The sequence below is a fragment of the Opisthorchis viverrini genome (assembly GCF_000715545.1).
Source record: "Opisthorchis viverrini unplaced genomic scaffold opera_v5_11, whole genome shotgun sequence".
In the NCBI taxonomy this organism is placed as follows: Eukaryota; Metazoa; Platyhelminthes; class Trematoda; order Opisthorchiida; family Opisthorchiidae; genus Opisthorchis; species Opisthorchis viverrini.
In genome coordinates this window covers 1,101,632-1,116,007 of record NW_008751667.1, presented here as the reverse complement: position 1 = coordinate 1,116,007, position 14,376 = coordinate 1,101,632, and the positions used below count along the sequence as shown (strand labels likewise).

General features: G+C 45.8%; 2 protein-coding genes across 2 annotated transcripts in view; one reads left to right on the top strand and one right to left on the bottom strand.

Annotated features, from left to right (window-relative positions):
* The window catches only part of T265_01046 (hypothetical protein), a gene marked incomplete at both ends in the record, with an annotated part of 57,253 nt that extends 45,040 nt beyond the window's left edge, over positions 1 to 12,213 (top strand). Inside the window, 5 exons of the mRNA XM_009164989.1 lie at positions 1,787 to 1,896; positions 5,898 to 6,093; positions 6,239 to 6,797; positions 10,322 to 10,425; positions 12,039 to 12,213. Of these exons, the coding sequence (XP_009163253.1) occupies positions 1,787 to 1,896; positions 5,898 to 6,093; positions 6,239 to 6,797; positions 10,322 to 10,425; positions 12,039 to 12,213 (1,144 nt within the window). The remainder of the gene's footprint in view (positions 1 to 1,786; positions 1,897 to 5,897; positions 6,094 to 6,238; positions 6,798 to 10,321; positions 10,426 to 12,038) is intronic.
* Positions 1 to 14,376, bottom strand: part of T265_01047 (hypothetical protein) — a gene marked incomplete at both ends in the record, with an annotated part of 38,460 nt that overhangs the window by 23,972 nt on the left and 112 nt on the right. The window contains 2 exons of the mRNA XM_009164990.1: positions 2,636 to 2,674; positions 5,695 to 5,824. Coding sequence (XP_009163254.1) covers positions 2,636 to 2,674; positions 5,695 to 5,824 — 169 coding nt within the window. The remainder of the gene's footprint in view (positions 1 to 2,635; positions 2,675 to 5,694; positions 5,825 to 14,376) is intronic.

Sequence of the window (14,376 nt, the reverse complement as noted above, 5' to 3'; positions counted from 1 at the left end):
CCTGATTTATTGTGCAACCAATTTTCAGTTATACTTTCAATGTACCTGAGAGTGGGTCGCATAGCACTGTAGACAGCCAGCCTTCTGCAAGATTATCAGGCCTTCATATACTTTGATCGATTGTACAAAACAGGAATATGGCGTGCTCCCTTAACGTCCTATTTACTGCATTCTATCACATTAGGCACCATTGAACCAGACCAATACGGCTGGGGCCACTTGCAGTATCGAGGATGGAGAGCATGTTACGTGATCTTCCGTACAATGGAATAAACCGATGAGTTTTGTGCGTATTAACTGTTTATCTCTCGTAGTGGTCACTTTCAGTAAACAACTGCCCACGAAAAATTTTATGGATAGTAGCGCTCAGGATGATCGATATCCCCTCGGAGCACTAGATCGCGCGGCTATCAAGATATCCGAGCTAAGCTGGAGCCATTGTTTAAAGTATCCGTGAGTCCGGTTCTGACGGTCGGATACATTTAAAAACAGTATATTGCTTCGACATATCTTCCATATCGGACGAACGCCACGAAATGGGAAACTTCACCTAGACAGTGTGACAAGGAAGCGCGCAATAACCTGTTTTCGAGTGATTGATTGAAACATACAATAGGTGGAACTTGGTGCGCCTCATACTATAGATTGTCGTAGGTTTTTGGCAGGATAAACCACTAGAATGGAACATGACGAGACAAAAAGGACACAAATTCCTTTGTTCATCATTTCTCGTGGATTATCAGAACGAACCATACGACTATTGAGGAGCAATGAATAGGCTTGGATGAGGTTTGACGTGCTACTTTAATCTGAAAAGTAGTCTGTATGAGTAAAGAAGTTTTTTCGAAACAGGATCTCACCGGCACTTGAATCAAGGGAACTGTTAAAATCAATGAAAGTACTCTATGCTGACATCTGGATTCTTGAGGATTGTGTGGTACATGTAGGCCGCATTATTCGTGCTAGATCTTGACACCTTCTGTACAAATTGCCCAGTGCCACGACAGGCTTTCAGTGATAGTGGGCAAATACAGATACGTGGGATCATCGGGGGAGCATATACCCTCATTTGCACACAAATTTGGTTTGATAACAGATCTAGCTGAGCTTCTTCCCGTTTATGATGCTCCGTTTCAGCAACCTGGCGAGCAGGGTGTTTCGCTTACTCTGACCGTTTTTTATCGGTCAGCGATACAGAGTTGTTGTAGGACACGACTGAACAACCGATACGGTGTAACGGGGTCACCGTGTCAACACTAGCACAGAGATCTTGCCAGGTTCACTGGCCTCGTTTGAGCATATTTATTTTGGTTCATGATGGACTTATCCAGCTGTTGGTTGGCTGATAGTGTTCTGTGATAGCCTTTTCAAATTTTTGATCAATCACATTAATTTGCATGCTAGTAGTGGTTAACGACTTATCATCGTTCCTCGTGGAGGATCAAGGGCATCGAGGCTACCCGAATTTTTTTGGAAGTGCATGGTCCAAACGTTCTAGATGACCTGATGAGGCAAGTAAATGTGGAAGACTGGGATTCAGTCACACATTTCTCGATAACCCTTGGTGAGATTCTAAGCTAACTGTCACCGGAACCATGAAGGGCAACGGTCAATGGACTGGACTGATTGCCGACTAGCTTGGCAGTTACGCTAGAAAATACTAGGAGGGCCACCAAACATTCAGAGGCCCGGCCTCGACTAACCAAGTTTTTCGCCAGCAAATTGATCTGTGATCAATGACCCACAAGAGTTAACTCTGTATAAAATTATCTGTCTGTTTGCTCAGCCATCCAATGTTTGGGGATCTGGAAGAAGAATTCAACATTGTTGGCCAGTCGTACCTTTCGTTCATCCATCCGGACGACTTGGAAGGTGTTGTGGGCGTGCTGTCGAAACGTGAGTGAAATAAAAGTTTTAAATAGAATGTCACATTTATCGTACCGTTTGTTTTTTGAGCCATTCACCTTTCCAGCGAGTCCATAACTGTTCAACATCTTAAGGACAGGGGGGGTCTCGAATTTCCACAATTGTGTGTGTTCGTCTAATGCTGGGTAAATTAGCCAAACCTCGAGAAATTTTTATAAAAGGGCTCTGAACACTACTCCACCTGCTTGAAAGCAAAAAAATGATTAGAAGCACCGGGTTAAACATCCGACAAACAACAACCATGCTGTGGACCCAAAGTTAGCTTCTCCAGTCATCTATCGTGTTCCAACACAATACTCTAAGGCCATCGCAGCCTGCATTGATACTCTAAGGCCATCGCAATTCGCCTGCATTGCAGCCAAAGGCAACTTGTTCGAAAGGTCAGGCTATCTTGACCAAACCGAGAAAGTTGTTTACCGGCCGAGTTGACAGCATGCCGACTACACGTTGGGTCGGGATGAACCAATCATTGTGATACGTAGAGTCTTGGTTGACTGTTCGCTGACGACAGACTTTCTCCTGTACTAGTTCGAAGATGACTTTGCCAAAAAGATATTTACTCTTTTTGTTCCGAAAGTCAGAATACTGAATTCATGGCAGAGACGCTCAGGTGACATACAACAAACGAGATGGAGGCAACTGCACTGAAGGAATGATAAGCATTTTGAAGTCAATGTTGCTCGGTTGTGTAAAGCTGTGAACAACTTACCAGGTCACCTTTGTGACCACTTGTTTGATTGTAGCGGTTCTGCAGTTAAAAGTCAAACAGGCGTGATTTTTAGGTAAAATTCTTGATCTGTGAAACACCGGAAGCGTTATTTTCTTCGCATCCAGAAGACTCCGAGAATTCGGACTGGGAACTCTGTCTTAACGATGTTGTCGTTGGGGCTGAAATTTCACGGTGGACGGGATCGAATGAGCTAACAGACTCAGTTCACAAACCTGTTTGCTGGGAACGTAAACCAGCAATCGAGTTGGAATAATATGCGTTGGCTGACATGTGTTACCAGTTTTTACGTAACGATAAACCATATCGTGGCCCCATGACGGTATCGAGAAAAATTGAGGGCACCGAATCAAAACACATGAGTCGTAATATCCAAGTCGGTTAGTAGCTCGGTTTTCATTGTATTGATGAAGTGATTACATAAACAAGAGGAGGGATTTGCTAAACGATGCACCCACACATCAAAAAGGCTCTAATGAGAAGGACACAACTGGCCAACGAACTCAGAACTTTAGCAGATTTGTACTATGATGATATAATATTCACAGGAACAGTCATCCCTCTACCTATTGAAATTTCACAAGCCGCGACTAACGATTAGGTCGAAACCCTAGCGTTGTGTTGTCCATGCTGTAATTCAGTTGCAAGATGGTTAACAAAACTGTTAAAGCCTAGCTGCCATGCCACCCGAAGGAAGCACGAGGACTGGGATACTGCCAGGTTGCCCAAGCCTAGACAGGGGAAGTCGAGAGCTAGAGGTCGGGTTCAAACCACGGACCTTATGGTCAGTAAATTCGCGCTCTAACCACTTGAGCCATCTCGTCCCCTGAGCCAGTTCGATCGGAGCTAGCGATCGATCACAGATACGTTTCAGTTTGTGGACAGATATGAATGTAATCAACCAGAGAATGCTTTTAGTCGATATTTCATCCCAACTCATCTCACTACGAGAAAACGTGAATCATCTTTGTGGTTCTGCTTTGGTGTACTGCTGATGATGGCCATAACACAAATCAGAAGGTGTATGCACTAATAAAGGTTTTTACTATGGTTGACAATGGCGAGATGCCACACGTATAAAAATGAATACAATGCAAAGTGGGAGCAAGGGAAAAGGAGGAACTTATCGTCTGTGAGAGTTCCTTGGTGCAAGTCCGGACGGCGGGAAAGTGTTTTCTCCGCAGTTCGGTCGCTACACGTGTTTCATAGTTGTTCGTGGACTTGTGGAGAGTGGTTGACTTCCTGCTCCCTGCGCACGCGCGAGTGTGTGTTGGGCCGAGTTGTATGCCTATTTGTTGTGCGCAGTGTGAAGAGAGAGGTGTCCCTTCTTGTTTGATGGATACAACTTGACCTGGTGTGTTGAAGTTCATAAGCGTGGCGTGTTACGCAAGTGGGGGCCGCGTAAACAAAAATGGATGGGAAGTTGCAGTGTACGTGTTGTCGGCTGAGGTTGCAATTGGGACAGAAATTGGTTTGAGTGTTTGTGACGCGTGATCTGATGAGTGACCTCTACAGTTCTAAGCGCCTGTTTTTCAGTGTGATATTCAATACATTGCTCTCCTCGGTTCGTAATTGTCATCACCTGCATTGTATCTTGGATCCGTGTTTAGTTGTATTTGCATGTAACAACATGTTAGTAGATATCAGGAGTTATGGTATTCTGGCTGCGAGGAGGGGGCTAGAGTCACACAAAGTCGTGAGTGATGAACGATACTCATTTGCACCTTCCGTGGGGGGTTCACAAAGGGGCCCCACTAGGTGATTTCTTGTGCATGGCACTTTCATTGCACAGCCTTGTATTTTCAGACTAATTTTCGAAAAATTATCTTCCATCTTAGAAATGTGCTCGGTTGAAGACTACACATATCTAGTTAGGAAAAAAGTAGACTCCGGCAAGCAGAGTGATTTACTCATCCATGAAAAGTGCCCGATATGGAAGATTTTTGGCGCCGAGTTCCCTGATCAACGGCCCATTGACTCACCTGAACCATCGATACTTCGATACATTGCTGAACAAACTGATAAGCAGAAACGCGACAACTCATCTCTAATGGGTCGACGTAGAATTTCAGCTGATCACTTTTGGTAGCTGTATTATGCAGTTCCAGTCTCCTGGATAACCACTGTTTCAAAAATGAATTGTAACTGTCATGTTTGCAAAGGTGTCTCACCCAACGCTTGTTAGAAATGTTCAATCTAGATGCGATTTCCTGTTCCCCCGCAGTAACTCTTGGGTCTATGAGTTGGAGTCCAACTTATCGCGTTTGTCATCCAGCAAACCGACGGCCCGGGGTTGACTTCCTGCTCCCTGCGCACGCGCGAGTGTGTGTTGGGCCGAGTTGTATGCCTATTTATTGTGTGCAGTGTGAAGAGAGAGGTGTCCCTTCGTGTTTGATGAATACAACTTGACCTGGTGTGTTGAAGTTCATAAGCGTGGCGTGTTACGCAAGTGGGGGCCGCGTAAACAAAAATGGATGGGAAGTTGCAGTGTACGTGTTGTCGGCTGAGGTTGCAATTGGGACAGAAATTGGTTTGAGTGTTTGTGACGCGTGATCTGATGAGTGACCTCTACAGTTCTAAGCGCCTGTTTTTCAGTGTGATATTCAATACATTGCTCTCCTCGGTTCGTAATTGTCATCACCTGCATTGTATCTTGGATCCGTGTTTAGTTGTATTTGCATGTAACAACATGTTAGTAGATATCAGGAGTTATGGTATTCTGGCTGCGAGGAGGGGGCTAGAGTCACACAAAGTCGTGAGTGATGAACGATACTCATTTGCACCTTCCGTGGGGGGTTCACAAAGGGGCCCCACTAGGTGATTTCTTGTGCATGGCACTTTCATTGCACAGCCTTGTATTTTCAGACTAATTTTCGAAAAATTATCTTCCATCTTAGAAATGTGCTCGGTTGAAGACTACACATATCTAGTTAGGAAAAAAGTAGACTCCGGCAAGCAGAGTGATTTACTCATCCATGAAAAGTGCCCGATATGGAAGATTTTTGGCGCCGAGTTCCCTGATCAACGGCCCATTGACTCACCTGAACCATCGATACTTCGATACATTGCTGAACAAACTGATAAGCAGAAACGCGACAACTCATCTCTAATGGGTCGACGTAGAATTTCAGCTGATCACTTTTGGTAGCTGTATTATGCAGTTCCAGTCTCCTGGATAACCACTGTTTCAAAAATGAATTGTAACTGTCATGTTTGCAAAGGTGTCTCACCCAACGCTTGTTAGAAATGTTCAATCTAGATGCGATTTCCTGTTCCCCCGCAGTAACTCTTGGGTCTATGAGTTGGAGTCCAACTTATCGCGTTTGTCATCCAGCAAACCGACGGCCCGGACTTAAGGTCGCTCGTTATGTTTGGATTCGCTCGCTGATGACATTGGATTGTGACACTCACTGTTTTGATTGCTGGCATCAAATGGCAGGGTAGGTTTTAATGTGTTCCCGGTGCACATTTTTATATATTCTCGTCGATTTTTCACGGGCCTTATGCCTCACACACACAGACCAATGATAACGAATGTCGCTTCCGGGTTGGTTCAACCCGGTACTTCATTCTCAAATATTTCAGTTGTGAATCGCCGAGCCCCCTATGGAATGCCTTTCCAGAGGACCGGATGAGTGAAGAAATCAAAACGGAACAACCACGACAGCCAGCGGAAACTCCTGGACATACAAAAATCAGCTCAAGTATAAAACCTGCTCAACAGATTTCCTGTTTTCCACTAGCTGCAAGCATGGCACCCATGGAATCGAGCCAACCATTTCTTCAATCCCTTCCGGTACAAACCAGATCTGTTCAGATAACTCAATCCGACACTTCCAGCCGGTGGACAGTTTTGTTGCGACCCAACGAACACACTGTGAGAGACCAAACCCATCCAATCAACCCAGCACTTTGCGGCTTTCCAAAAGCAGGTGAACATACTCTATTGTGGCAATCTGGTCAGACTACTCAGTACGGATATTCACCCGTGACACGCTCAGGCACGGTGAGCTCTCGGGCGCGCCAACACAAGGCAGCATGTTCGAAAAAAAAGCTGCCACAATACAACCAAACGTGCACATCGAGGGAGTCGACAAAGATGGTTCGGCGTCGCAGCCCACGCATTTTGCGAGACCGACCTTGGGTGAGCTCGTCAACGCGCCGGTATTGAGGTCCACATTTTTGTCTACCTACTACATAACTAGATAGTAGCTTGTTTTATATCAACCGCTAGTGGAGATACACTCAGATGAAGTGCGGATATGTCGTTTTCGAAACCAACGCAGACTAAAAACAGAAGCTATAGAGTACAAAACCAATTGTTTGAGCTCTGGAAGTTGGCAAGCACATTCAGGTTCGATGGCATTTACCGATTGATTGATTATTACGATTTGTTCCAGGATCAGTCCCTCAACTGAAGCCAAAAAATAAAATAAATCGTTCAGCTGTAGCACCCTTTCGGTGCCTTTCGCTGCCATGCCACACGAAGGAAGCACGAGGGCTCGGATACTTCCAGAACGCCCAAGCCTAGACAGGGAAAGCCGAGAGGCAGAGGTCGGGCTCGAACCACGGACCTTCCGGTCAGCAAGTTCGCGCTCTAACCGCTTGGTCAACCTCACCCCCTTAACTGAAGGGCTCAAACTGTGTGAAAGTACGGGAACCACCAGTTTGTCACATACTGAATGGAGGTTAGGAAATGGTTCTTCCACACAACACATTTGAAATTACAAGTAAACACTAAGAAATGCGGTTGCTGACGTGTATGAGAGACCAAAATTTGAGTTAAAGTTAACCCTTTCTACAAGGTCGATAGGTGTATTGAGTGCCAGGTTAGCCTTCGAAAGGAACTGTTTGTTCCCCCTTGACCTGGTTTATGAGCTTTGACGAACATCAAAGCCAAAAAAGAAATTTTCATTTATCTACATCTTTCGCTTCAGCTCATTTGAACCATTTCTTTCCTTTCAGCCATCACACGTGACCGAATGGACAAGAGGGTTTTCACAACCAACCCACAGTCGGCAGTTAAGTCGGGTCCAAACAGCTGCTGAAAAATACTGGGCACACGGGGGGCTTGAGGACCAGTGCAAATTTTCCAGACACTCAACCTCAGTTAAAAACCACGCGTATGGATCCTGTGCATCTTCTGTTTGTTCCAGTCCCGAAGAAATGAGCACAAACGAGGGAGGAGGTAACAGCTATCTTGAAGAGCAGCCAGCAACCGGATGCACATTACTTTTGTCTCCAACCTTGGATGAACTTGCCCAAGCTGCATTAGTATCAATGGTAGACGATCTTATCGGTTCGAATGGTGACCTAAACTACAGTGCCATCAGTCCACTCACTGCTGTCGGCCAGCCACCAATGACAATCAGGTCTCATGACCTTTGACAAAGCCGGTCAGTCAACCGTTCCCCTATCTGAATTTCCACTGTTAATAACTCACCTAGAGTGCTCCAAATGCTATGGTCAGAAGACAGGTGGAAATGTTCAGGTGATCCTCAAACTACTCGGGTACGAAGATTATATGAAATTTGAGCACGTATGAGTTTCGTCGAATTATTAGATCAAATAACTCAAGCAAGCATCGTGTATAATGGCTGGGTAGACACGTGATACCCAGGTGAGCTGTTTTAACACTGATATCAGCCCAATAGACAGCCACCGTGTTTAGATCATGTGTACCTCACTGAGATTGAATTGGTGACAAAATAAGCCTGGATTACAGGACCGGCGACATTTCCACTGAAACCTAACAGGCTTGCATCTGTCGATACTCAGCAGCTCCAAGTAGTCACCACTCAACTTTCCACGCTTGTTTCCGGCTGATTTTCGGTCAGTTTGTACTTTTGTCCTTTTCCAGTGTCTAGTCGTTAAGTAAACTTGGAGCTTGCACTGTTTGGTTGTGGACAGCCAATCACAGGGCAGGAAACGCAACCTAGCAGCTGATTGGCTGCAGGCCACGAGGCTTGTCAGTGGGGGAGAAGTTCATTGGCTTTCAAACTAACTTGCACCTGTCCTGATAGTGCGATCGGGTTTGATCTTTGAAAATGCAGGCATCGTCGTCTGCGATGCATCCTGGATCATAACCTCATATATAAGGTGCTACTGAAAGTTTCTCACAAACAGCCTTCCTTTCTTACTTCACCAAACTCCCCCCTTTGTTGAGCATCTAGAGTACTCGTTTCTTCAAGATTGTGCCAGTAACAGACTGAAAACTGTTGTGCCCACACAAGTTAGGCAACAGTTGCGGTTTGACAACTTTTCACTAACGCTACAGACCACATTATCCATTTTGGATCCTCAGAACATCTTTCCGTCAATTTTTTAGAATGTCTGGAAACCCGGCTTGAAAGTTCGTTGCCGCTGATTCCAAGACTAGCCCAGTCGTGAATCCGGATTCTACGGTCAGCACTTTGGAAGAAACCGTCCAGGTGACACATCAACACACATTGCATACTTAGCCTCTATCGCCTTCTGTAGTTGTCACCATTACCACATGGCTAGTTATGTTCTCTTTTTTTCTACGATACTAGACTTGTTGCTTCCCCTTATCAAGTGACCTATTACAGAGTCGATAATATGCACTCGGAAAGTGTAGTTACCCCACCCCCTCCCAAACACAATTTAGTCCATAGCGCTTTCCCCTTGTTTTTTGTGTTATTTCTTTCGTTCCGCCATATTTTCTACCGAGGACAAATTATATTCTCTTGTGATCTGTACCGACCACGTGGTTGTTCAATTAGAGCTCTGTGGGCTGGGAACCTAAACCCAGTAACTTCATGTTTCACATAACTCGGCTTCTTGTTATGGGTGATGCACCTTGGTTTGATTCGGAGGTTTGTTGTAGTCGATTCAGGCCGATACCTTTTTGGGTGCAACCCAACACAAGCGTTCACAACGTGTTACCTGGGGGCCACCAACCACAAACCAGTCCTGGACGTATGTGGGCTGTGACAATCGGCGGGAGCTTTGATACAACATTCTCGTTCCTTTTGGAGTACACCAATTAACTCCATGTCGCAATTATGGGGTTTTGCGGGATGGGTGTTTTTGTTCGTAGCCACACCACTCTCGTTTGAACGGCCGTAATCCTGTTCAAGCGTAATTATTCCGGTGAGTCCACACCAAAGGGAAGTACTGGACTCGAGCTTCGCTCCCATTAGAGCTCATCAGCAGTGCATATCCAATGACCGTGCTGGGATTTGAACCCCGGACATCTGACATGCGAGGCGAGCGGGGTTCAAATCCCCCACGGCCATTGGATATGCCCTGCTGATGAGCTCTAATGGGAGCGAAGCTCGAGTCCAGTACTTCCCTTTGGTGTGGACTCACCGGAATAATTACGCCAGAACAGGAATACGGCCGTCCAAACGAGAGTGATGTGGCTATGAACAAAAATAACTCCATGTCATTGTGTAGGCCTGTGTATCTATTCGCTTTCAGCGTGGAATGCGCCAAAGAATCTCTGTAGTTCAACAAAATTGAGTTGAGTAAACTGATAGCTTCCAAAACTGGATGGGTAAGATGGTTATGAGTACTGAGACCGTCTGTCCGAGGTCGATCACAACACCCCGCCCCTCATGAAAACTGGATCTCGTCACTAACAGCTGTTCTCATTGACGCCAGGAAGAACAAACCGGCAACAAACGGCTGTGACGGCGCGCGCAGATCCCGAATAATGAAGGATTGAGATACAGTGCTGCCCCGGAAACTGAGAACGCTTTTGATACTGGGAACAATCGCAATCTGTTCCAGCTAATTCGGTCAAACTAGTCTCAGGAGAGCACGTCCGGAAAGAAGTGGATCTCAGCTCATTCGCAGAAACATCGTTCTGAGCAATGGCTCTCAGTAACTCAACCTCTAAGGGACTATTTGAACATGAATAGAGAGGGGACACCAGTGGACAACGAAAGTCTAGCGTTCAAGTTCATTGCATCAGCGCAAAAAATACCTGTTCTAGTCCGGTTCGCATCGTACATTCTTCAAAGAAAGTAACGAGTTCGTCGTGGTTAACCCGATGACTTTACTCTAAAATACCGGGAAGAAAGACAAACTGTTGACAGAATGGAGCATCTGCACTGTGATTCCCTCAGTAAAAGTGGTACAGTCACGAGTGAAAATAACCGGAGTTCTCGGGCATCATCCTATGTTCGTTGACAGATCACTGAGAGATTCGGGTTCGCAAGAATCAAGCTGGATTTCTCCGTGGTTGGAGTTACGTTTGGCATATCTTTCCTGTGACAAGTGTCGCAGCTATGCCTCCTACTGACGATCACCAATGGCCTTTATTCTTGATATGAAAGCTGCTTTCAACTCCGGTGATCATCAGTATCTGGAAAGACAAGGCCCTTGGTTCTGTACAATTACTCTCATGTAGGCGTAAGTGTCTACAACTTGTCTTCTGAGTTCGCTACATCTAATGGTGTCAGGCAAGGATGTCCTGTAACTTCGTAATCAATACCCCCTGGAGTCTTATTCACCCGTCTCCAACATAAAATAAAAAAAATAAATCGTTCAGCTGTAGCACCCTTCCGGTGCCTAGCTGCCATGCTACCCGAAGGTTGCACGAGGGCTGGGATACTGCCAGGTTGCCCAAGCCTAGACAGGGGAAGTCGAGAGGCTGAGGTCGGGCTCGAACCACGAACCTTCCGTCTCTTACAACTCAGGAATCGGGATGCTATTGAGACGCTCGCTCACAGACATTGAATACGCTGACAAAAGTGCTCTTCTTGGATCACACCCATTTTAATAACCTAAATAATTCGGTTGCACAGTTCGATATGTGCTTCGTACCGTGACGAAGTTGTACTTGAAGAAATTTTGTCTTACAGCCTCCCGGCTACGAAATTTAGTTCGTACGCAACGGAAGCGACAGATTGACGTTTCGTTGCTACTAAAGCTTATCAGTGTTGCAGTTCTAAGATAAGTTTCATCTGAGCAATTGGTCTCATAGACCAAATGCATACCGGATGTATGCTAACTATTGCGCCTAAACCTTCTGGTGGATCTGTAGCTCGCTTCTTCTGCTATCCAAACAAGCGACTACTCGATTGGAAGTCGTTTGTAGCGACATGAGAACGACGGCGGTCATGGGTGGGAGGCGAGATGGCTTAAGTGGTTAGAGCGCGAATTTACTGACCGCAAAGTCCTTGGTTCGAACCCGAACCTCTGCCTCTCGACTTCCCCCTCTATGCCTGGGCAACCTGCAAGTATCCCAGCCCTCGTGCTTCCTTCGGGTGGCATGATAGCTAGGCACTGAAATGGGGCTACAGCCGAACGGTTATTGCTTTTTTTACCGGTAAATGTAGTGTTCCTGCAAGATTGGGTGAGATTAAAACTGAACCTCACACTTGTAAGTGAACAGATGGATGGACAGATGAACAAGTCCTGGTGAACTGGCGAAATCAGTTCCTGAATCGCGGGGAGCACTCGACAACCTCCGACATTCGTGGCACCAACGTGACATCAGCTTGATTATTAGGGGTGGAGTGTACAATGCCGCGGTTCGATCAGTCCTAGTTGATGGGTCAGAGCCGTGGTTGGTTCATGTAGATCTTTGAAGACTGTGTTTCCCGATCGCTGCCTTCAAAGCACAGCTTGCGTCTGGTGGAAAAATCAACTCAATGCTCGAGAGCGCCAGATGGTTTTCTGAAGAAGCCACTCTCCCTCAATAGATCAGTCGGTCACACTCCATAGGTTATGCCGATTAGACCGTGCTTCGTACGCCAAGGTTCCGTTTCACTCGTAGAGCCCTGTTTGTTCCGGCATGTATCGGATAAGAACGAGCAGCGGACGTTTGGTCTATAACTTTTCAGTGAAGCATGAATGCCTTTACCAATCAACCTAGTAGATTTGGTTACTGTCTTCTACCCTGGGACGAGAGAATCGCTGACAGAAAATGGCGATCATGCATCAAAGCTACGTAGCTCCCTCGCTTCCTATCATACCGGACAAACAAAACCACTTTAGGTCGAGAAACGTAGTGAATAGAAGCATCCAACGGGTGACCTTTATTCCTTTATTGTCTTTTGAGCGGGAGGTAGCGAACTCATCGACCAGAAGTTCCAAGGTTCGAACCTATCCTTTGCATCTCGACTTGGGCAGTATCTCAGCCATCGTGCCTATTTCGGGTGGCACGGAAGCTAGGTACAGCAAGGGGTGTCACAGCTAAACGTTTTTTTATTATTAAAAAACTCTTTAGTTTCGATGAGGGCAGCTGGAGCCACTGTACTTCGATGCACGGTTTGCAGCTGACCGATTCGACTAGGCTGGTGCACCGAGGCTGAGATACTGTCAGATGGAAACAACTGAAAGGGCAAGGGTTAGCTACATTCAACTGAGTTAGACTCAGAAATCACTCGAGTCAAAAAAGCCATTGTGAACACTAGACTAATGCCACAATGGCAACAGGAGTTAAGCTATCATAAATGGGATACTCATCGCCACAATGCAGAGGCGATGAGCACCTACCGTGTAACCACATTTGTAAAATTCGATTGGGATCCCAATTTTTGATCACCTCGATGAGTCCCATCCGAAACAAAACGAGACCAACCACTCCGAATTGTAGATAAGCACATGTGAAACCCCAAGCACACTAGTTGGCAACTGTCTGTCCGGTTCCCAACGAACTGAACGCGTTTGATCAGCCAAGGAAAATCCAGTCGCAGATTTGTCTTTCTAAAACCTCAAAGCAATCAAATGGGGAGATCCATGTATACATCAGCTTTGTCTGTACTGTAAAAATACGACCTCCTCAAGGATGCGTCCTCTCAGTGGTTTGGTTTACTGTGACTTTTATCACTGCAGACTGAGATCAGGCTCCACTCTGTACAGCTAAATCAGTGAATCCTAGTGCGTTGACCCATACTCACCGCAATAAGGAAGCGCGATTGATCGAAAATGGTCTTGAAAGATTTTGTCATGGGTAAAAGTGGCTTAACGTCTAATAAAAGCCTCATTTAACCTCACCATATCCTCGGAAATGGATGGATTAGTCTTCGATGACAGGATTCACCAGGCGAATAGCCTGTCTCCCCAAGGTGGTGCCACCCCGGGTGTCATCGATCTATTTTGATCCAACAAAGTAAACTACGATGGTTCTAACGGGAGATTCGACCGAATCCTAGCTGAATCTCCGGTTTTTGGTACCTACAAATGAATATGTTGTACAAACGACACTTCGGGATTCTGCACTATTTCTCTTGATGTGGATGTTGGAAGCCCTTTCTTTTAGGACTCATCAGATGAACATAATCGCCGGTTTCACATGAACACCAAACGATGCGCAATTCGTTAAATACGCTGACTGTCAAACGAAATTGGTGGTAGCGGGATACTCAACGGAATCTCGGCTATGGCATTCTTCAGCGACCTTATAAGTAGTGTTATGTCACGAAGCCATACTTCGATACCTCGACTACCTTGCAAGGGAAACATGGAGTGACCTTTGTAGAACATATTCAATTGGAAAATATCCTACGTGAGAGATCCATTTGTCGCCAATTGCGTACACTCCGGCAATATTAATGGAGACTCGGGGAATACGCCTATCTGATGAACCTCAATAAGGGTGGAACTTGTTAAGATCTGCCCAAGCGTTCTCAGCAACCCTATAAGTAGTGTTGTGTTAAGAGAAAACCCAGTTTATTGTCTACTGTCAGACCACTCACCTGGACAGAGTTTCTAACACCGTGAAACGATAAGCTGACTTCTTAGGTTTA